Source organism: Poecilia formosa, unplaced genomic scaffold, assembly GCF_000485575.1.
Source record: "Poecilia formosa unplaced genomic scaffold, Poecilia_formosa-5.1.2 Scaffold614, whole genome shotgun sequence".
NCBI lineage: Eukaryota > Metazoa > Chordata > Actinopteri > Cyprinodontiformes > Poeciliidae > Poecilia > Poecilia formosa.
This window is the reverse complement of record NW_006800553.1, coordinates 55,211-63,508: the sequence shown is the minus strand read 5'-3', so window position 1 is coordinate 63,508 and position 8,298 is coordinate 55,211. Positions and strand designations below refer to the sequence as shown.

The following is an 8,298-nucleotide window of genomic DNA, read 5'->3' as shown; positions in this document are numbered from 1 at the left end:
CTTCCAGGCTGGAAGTCTTCCTCCTTCATGTTGCTGAAGACAAGAGCAGCACCAAAGACACTTCAACAACAGTGATCACAAGACCATCCATGGCTGCTTTCAATTAACTTTCAAAGCACACTTCACCTTCAGTGCAAAGTACCATGAATGTATGAACTTTGTTGTATACTGTCCATGCTGTTTGATGTTTTGAAATAAAAGTAGATTATATACTGCAACTGGTGCTGGTGTTTTTGTAGATTCAAGTGGCATCTAATGTCTTTTAAAATGAATTTGGGGATTACTGATGGCCAGTATTTTATGGGAAAAAAGGCTTTAATTGCTCTAGTGGCTTTTATTTGGTAGTAAATTGACAAAAATGTGAGTAATGAGAGAAATGGAAGACCAGGAAGCAAACCCAGGACAGCCGCATTGAAAACTAGATCCTCCATATGTGGGTTGTGCTTAACCCCTACACCACCACAGCACACTCTGCCAGTAGTATTTTAAAACTCAGATTTTTATGTTGATATATACTTCACACTGTTCTGTGTTAGATTAACACGTTCATAGTGTTAACTTTTGACTAAATACACTGGTGTTGAGTAAGTCAACACTGATGTGTGTTTAATTTCAACTACTGTCAGTGTTGATTCAACTGTATCACAAATTACACTTTCAAAAGTGTAATTTCTACACCATCCAGAGTGGATCAATATAGACACTATCAGAGTGTTGAATTCAACTCTGTAGGAGTTAACTGAACACTTCCAAATTTGCTGTGCATATTCAAGATATCAGTAATGTCAATCTGACTAGTCAGAATGTTAATTTATGTTAAATAGAAAAACTGTGTAATTCAAGATATCTCTAATTCATTTGGAGATATCTGAAAATGAATTTTGACTAGTAAAAAATACAATTCAAGATATCCCTAATTTAGTTTTATCTAGTCATTATTTGCTTTTAAGATATCTATTATTTAGTGTCCACTAGTCAAAACTACATATCTCCTATCCAAAAATACATTTAAGATATTTTAAATTATGGAGAATTATGACTATAGTCAAAACTAAAATCGAGATACCTCGAATTTACTTTATGACTAGTCATAATTTAATTGTAGATATCTGAAATGTGTATTTCAGATAGTCAGAAAATCATTGTAGATTTCTTGAATTGAAGTCTCTATATAACTCAATGGTAAATCTGATGTCATTTCAACTAGTCAGAATGTAATTAGAGATATCTCAAATAGGTATTTTGTTAGTCAAAATATAATTAGAGATATCTACGAAAACGACTAGTCATAAAACAACTTGAGATATCTGGAATGTAAGGGCAGTAAAACAGAATTTATTTTATAACGGCCTGCCGCTAAAAAGATACATTTTTACAACGCTGATCCTTTGGTCGTTAAGCTGCCGTTCGGAGGAGCCAAGATGGCGGCTAGCCTTTAAACGTTGTTTGGAACTTTCCTCCAACTTTATGCTTTTCCTGTCAGAACAGATATATTTGTGATGACTTCAACCTTTACAACAAAATGAAAAACTGAAGGTCATCTGGTACTTACTCCTACAAAGTCACCGTCTACCAAGAAAGGTAAAATGGAGAAAGCTAAAGCAGAGAATGTGATAGCAGTGCTAAAGCTAGCCATCGAGGAGCAAGGGACATTTATTGGGAAGTCTATTGATGACTTGAAGTCTTCTTTCAATTTTGTCTCTGCTGACATACAAGATATTAAAAGCACACTGCACACTGCTGAGTCAGTAAAGCTGAAGAAAAGATTCAGGTATTGGAAAACAAAGTGCTGTAGTCAGCAGGTGATAAGAAGCGGTGGAATCTGCGGTTCCGCGGCATGCCCGAAGAAGGGATGGAAAATGTAAGGCTCAAGGTGGTGGAGGTATGTCAGAATATAATCCCAAACTACAAACAGAAGCTTCCACAGGTGATTGATTCAGCCTATCGGCTAGGAAGAAAACATCCAACCAAACCACAACCCCGAGATATCATCATCCAATTCTCTATGCAGCATTTCCACAACTTGATCTGGAAAATGGCAAAAAATTCTGACTACTTGAAGCAAATAAATCTCCTGTTCAAAGAAGATTTTTCTGTGGAAGACCACGAGAAACGGAGCCAGCTGTGGCCAAAAATTCAACAAGCCTGCAAGGATAAGAAGATCGCATATTTTGTAGGACAACAAGCTTTTGTGGATGGCAAGGAAATTGAATAACTGTTTCGTTGGATCCCATTCAACTTAATATGGAGGGAAAGTTCTATGTTCTCAGTTAAGTTTGACTAAAACTCAGACACTTATCTTGTTTGTTTATTACTATGTTAATGTTCTTTTCAGTTAATGCTCGAGGACTGAGTGATATCATTAAAAGGAAATTTTATTTCTGTTTGCAAAAAATTGTGCTGATTTTTGTTTGCTTCAAGAGACTCATTCCCTTGATAGTGACTATAAATTTTGGAAAGATCAGTGGGGAGAAGACTTGTACAGCAGGTACATTAACTTTGAAACACAAATTTAATAGCAGCATCATCTTCACCGAATACGACACAGCTGGACACTATATTCTCACAGTTATCGCATATGATAATTATTTATTTCTTATTGGTAACATTTATGGTTATAACAATGCTAAGGAAAATGCCAGGCTGTTTGAAACTTTGGACCCCAGTATTGATGCTCTTGTTAAAAAATTTAATATTAAGATAATTTTAGGAGATTTCAACATTACTGTGAATGATGAGGTTGATCGATGGCCTAACAGGCAAAGAATAAATTCTCAGATTGTTGACTTTATGAATAAGTGAAGTTTAATAGATGTTTGGAGGGTAAATAATCCAAACACAATACACTTTACATGGAAAAACAAAGCTTGTTTGCAACACTCAAGAATGGATCTTTGGCTAATAGCTGACTCCACAACATTCAAATTGCAAATCTGAGATTATTCAAGCACACCTTACTGATCATAAAGGCATTTTGTTACAGGTTTGTATTTCCCCTGATAGAACTACTAAAAGGAACCCTGCATATTGGAAGATGAATAACTCCCTTCTTAATGACAAATCTGTATATTTAACAATTAAAAACAAAATTGCAGAGTACCTAAAACTAGCACAATCTGAAAATAATTATGGACGTTACTAGGAGCTTTTAAAATGGAAAGATCAGTGGATATTTCCATTGAAAGAAAAATATTAAGTAAAGCTGGGGCAAGTAGAATTAAAAATAGCATAAAGGAGGAAAACTACTTGGTCTCTGAGTTGATTTCATTATCCTCTACTCTTTCTGAAAATCTATCTGAGCAACAGAGAGCCAAGTTACAAGCTTAAACTTGATCAAATTTATATTAAAAAGGCAAAATGAGTTTTTATACGTTCACGAGCCAAATGGTTAGAAGAGGGGGAACAAAACTCTAGGTACTTCTTCAAACTTGAAAAGCAAAGACAAAAAATGGTATTACTAAACTTAATTCAAGTGGCACATTTATTGATGACCCCAAAATGATTGCAATATATGTGAAACTTTTTACAAATCATTGTATGAGTCTAGACATTTTCCTGAGGAACATGATTATTTCTTTAACTCCTTAAGTGGCACAGAAACACTTGGTGACCAAAACAAAATATTATGTGACTCTCCAATCACACCCGACGAAATTAAACAAGCTATTAATAGTCTTAAATCAAATAAATCCCCTGGTACAGATGAACTTTATAAGATGTTCTCAGAAGAACTCACTCCATTTTTACATTCTGTGTTTATTGAAAGCATTAGTAATGAAAGACTCTCCCATCACTTTCTCAAAGTTTAATTACTCTAATCCCAAAACCTCAGAAAAATGCATTAATATTGGATAATTGGCATCCTATCTCTTTACTTAACAGAGATTATGAAATTTTAGTCAGCTGTTTGGCAAAAAAAAAAAATTAAAAGTTCCTGTGATATTATAGAGGAATCTCAAAATGGCCTTATGACTGTAAGGCATATTATTGATAATATAAGATTGGTTCTTGATATTTTAGACTATCCAGAAATGGTTTCAGCTAACAGCTTTTGTTATTTTTAGATTTTCAAAAGGCATTTGACTCGATAGAACATGAGTTCATCTTCAAAGCCCTCGGCTTATTTGGTTTAGGAGAGAATTTTCAAAAATCAATTTGCATTCTTTATACTTATGGAAAAAAACTCAATAAAATTACCTCAGGGAACTACCAAAAGATGCTGCACAGTGGCGCAGTTGGTAGAGCTGCTGCTTTGCAGCAAGAAGGTTCTGGGTTTGATGCCAGCCTGGGGTCTTTCTGCATGGAGTTTGCATGTTGCAAATCTTAGCTACTTTTATTAAAAATAGCGATCTTAACGACATCTCAGTTGCAGAAAAAACTATGAGTCAACTAGCTGATGATACAACTCTGTTCTTACAAGATAAGTTTCAAATTGATGTTGCACTTAGACTTTTAAATACATTTCCAGTAGCCTCTGGTCTTAAACTTAACTTATCTAAATGTGAACTTCTTCCAATCAATAGTTGTAATGAATTATCTTTGTCAGGAATTCCTGTGAAGTCTGAAGTTAAATATTTTGGGGTAACTATAGTTAAAGAGCAAACAGCAAGAATTAGCAAAAACTTTGATCCAATTATGTGTCAACAAAGATTTAATCTATGGCTACAGAGAGACCTGACTGTCACTGGTCAAGTTCTGCTGCATGCTGCATGAAGAATTTCCACAAGATAGTGGAAGTAGTAGTCCATTGTAATTTGCTGTAAAATGTGTATATTTTTGACAGAATTCAATATATGACTTAAATACGGTATATACATGATCATTCCCAACTCAAAGGTCACTGCAAATATGTTTTTTACCTGTGATTTAAATTCCATATTCTTGTGTTTTTCCCCTCTCCTTTCTTTTTTCAATTTGATGACATACAAATCCAAGTTCAAACAAATTTGACAAATTTCTCAAATAGTCAACACAATGGATAACTGAAAGTTTTACTTTCTTAAACCCATAATGTAGAGTTCAAAATATAAAACATGTCAGAGCTCTTTGTGTTAAAGAAATTTAGTAGTGGAACTAACTGAATGAGGTTGCTGTCATGTTTTGTAGTCTGTGGAGTGGTTTGCAGCTGAGTGTAAAGTGGATCAGTGCCTCCAAATCTGAGGCCATGATCTTGAGCCAGAAAAGGGCAAAGTGCTTTCTCTGGTTTGGTGAGGATGTCCTGCCCCAAATGGAGGAGTTTAAGTGTGTTGGAATCTTGTTCACAAATGGGAAAATTGGGGCAGAAGATCAACAGGCAACTTAGCACAGCACCAGCAGTGAAGCGGACGATGTACCAGTCTGTCATGGTGAAGAGAAAGCCGAGTTAAAAAGTGGAGCTCTCAATTTACCTGTTGTTACAACCCCTCCCCAACACAGCGAAGGATAAATTCAAGCACTCGGTGTAACACAAAAACTATAATCACTAAGCAGTTAATGTCAGTAGCTTCAGAGTATCCAAAGCCAAAATAACAAACAAAGCACCCTCTTTTAACTATAAAATAAAATATCACTTTCTGGAAGTGTGTGTGCAGATAAAAGACATAGAGGAAAGACAGAATCCATAACAGTAGGGTCAGAATTTGGCGTGAACAACATGAAACCATGGATCCATCCTGCCTTGTTCAGACTGGTGGTGGTGCAATGGTGTGGGGGATATATTTTCCTGGCACATTTTGGGCCCATTAGTACCAATTGAGCATCATGACAAAGCCGCAGCTTACCTGAGTATTGTTGCTGACCATACTTTATGCCATAAAGCGTGAACCATCTCAGACTGTTATTTTGAACACAACAATGAGTTCACTGTACTCGAATGGCTTCCACAGTCACCAGATCTCAATTCAATAGAACACCTTTGTCGTGGAATTGGAGATTCACATTATGAATGTGCAGCCGACAAATCCGCAGTAACTAAGTGATGCTATCATGTTAGTATGTACCAGACTCTCTGAGGAATATTTCCAGTACCTATGCCACAAAGTATTAAGGCAGTTCTGAAGACAAAAGGGAGTCCAACCCAGTACTAGCAAGGTGTATCTAATAAAGAGGCCGGTGAGTGTATAACCTCTTCAACAAAAAAGTTAAAAATGAAATGAAATTAAAATTAAAAAACAGTCTGTCATATTTTAACTGGAAAATGTAGTATGAGCTTTGTCATTGTATTCAGATCTTGTTTACCATTATGGTTTTATAGAACATGAGTGTTGCCTAAACCTCAGGGTATGAAAAACAAGTGATTGGGAGAATAGGAAAAAACACTGTGATGAAATAAAAATAAAAACTTATGACGGGTAGATGAAGAAGAAAAATTGTACCTTCTGAAATTAAATTTTAAAAAAGTTTCATTAAAAGACCACGCAACCCTTCATAATGCAAAGACCCTTCCTGTCACTGGTGTGTGTGTGTGTGGATATATTGGATGTGCAGAAAAGAGAACAATTAATCCCTCCACCTCTTTCTATTGCACAAAAAGGCTTTCTTGTTGCGTTTACACTTGTCCTGTTGTCCGTTTCCACGTGTTCCAGTTCTTTCCATAGCCCCGCCCATCATGTTCTCAACACCGTTTCTGATTGGTCGAGCCACCCATCGTTAGTTTCAGGACAGCGGCTCCTCCTACCTCTGCTTTCCTCCTGACTGTTTGCTACTGACTCTACAAGGTCCGTCCCAACACGGAAATGTGGGAAAGTGCTGCTTTTATGGATGTAAAGCGACACTTTAATTGTCACCACCAGATGTTGGACGTTCGCTACGCGGCAGACGGACACTGGAAATGAATATAGAGTTTGACCTCTGTCGCTAGTTTAGCAGCTTTAATTGAGTCCTCTTGTTTGTGTCGGACCACCATGAAGTCGAGGATTTTAGGGATCATGGGGGTTCTAGAACTCATTCTGCTGTCTCTTCTCCTGCTCTCCTGGGAAAACAAACTTCTTCAGGTAAACTTCACAGCTTTAAACTGTATGTTTCTGTTGCTCTCAGTAGGGTTCGTGTTCTGTCATTTATGTGCACAGAGGGGGCTGGCGCAACTGGTTTCTGCGGCTATTTCAGGCTCCAGTAAGGTTCCAGTTAGTAGCTGGTTGGCCAGGGGTGAGAAAACTCTATTAAGACAGTAATAAAGAGTGTGTACGTGCGTTTTTACGGCTGTTCTTGCTCATGAGTCTCCAAATGCACGGTTTGGTTCAGTTGTTCACCTGGACACCGGCACAGTTAAAAGGCTGCGCTCACTGGGTCAACATGGGAGCGGTATACACACACATGCACGGTCGCACACACACGGATACAGCGCTTGTCACCTGACAGGACATCATTTGTCCCATTGTCTCGTCTCAACAAAGTTTAATATAATTTACATAAAATCTAATCTTATTGTTGACATAAATCTAGCCTAATCCAAGCCCTGATTTAAATATTTAGTTTTTTTTGTTACTGTACCCAAGTAAAAAAAAAAGTATGCTTTAGTATACTAAATATAACATACTTTAGCATACTTTGATTGATGTACTTAAACTGTACTATTTTGGAACAACAAATTTTGTACTTAGTATACTTTAGTAGTACTTAAGTTGTATAAAATTACAACTTTTCTTACAACTTTTAGTATACTTCACCATACTTTTTTGGAACAACTTCAAGTTGGAATACTTAAAGTATACTTTTAAATGTAATATTCAACAGCTTCATTTTTATATTGAGTGTACTAATTATGTCATAGAATTATATTAAAAATATACTTTTAATATATTTTAAATATACTACTAATATATAAGTAATGTATTTAAATTACACTTAATTTTTATTTTTGATTTACTGCTATTGTTAATAAAGTACAAATTTAATTACTCATAATTCTTTTTACATTACATGCATAACTACACTACAGTACTTACACATTGTTTTAGGCTACAATTTACATGGAAAGATTAATTACACAAGATGCCCAAGGTAATTCAAATATTTTGTTTTATTACCGACATTTTAAAATTGTCCAATTTTACTCACAACTTTACATAAATTATCAGTTTACACATCAAAAGTGAACACAATGAACATGAAAATTTAAGTGTGACAATAAAACATGAAAGTGAGGATCAATGACAGAACATTCGCGTTCACTGCACCTTATAGAAACCTACAAAAAGAACAATAGAGAAATTAAACAGAGAAAGCATTTGTATTTTACAGACAGAAAAATGGCAAATAAAAAAATAATACTTACAATTTCAAGACGTTGTGGACTCGCCATGCATCATCAGTACTGATGAT

The 8,298-nt window shown here is 35.6% G+C and overlaps 1 protein-coding gene across 2 annotated transcripts in view; it reads left to right on the top strand.

The window, feature by feature from the left end:
- Positions 1–6,646: 6,646 nt before the first annotated feature.
- The window catches only part of LOC103130194 (serine/threonine-protein kinase/endoribonuclease IRE1-like), a 45,664-nt gene continuing 44,012 nt past the window's right edge, over positions 6,647–8,298 (top strand). Inside the window, exon 1 of one of the 2 annotated variants that reach the window (XM_016665734.1) lies at positions 6,647–6,971. In XM_016665734.1, coding sequence (XP_016521220.1) covers positions 6,882–6,971 — 90 coding nt within the window. In that variant the 5' untranslated portion in view covers positions 6,647–6,881. The remainder of the gene's footprint in view (positions 6,972–8,298) is intronic. The other variant, XM_007541524.2, reaches the window with a different exon arrangement.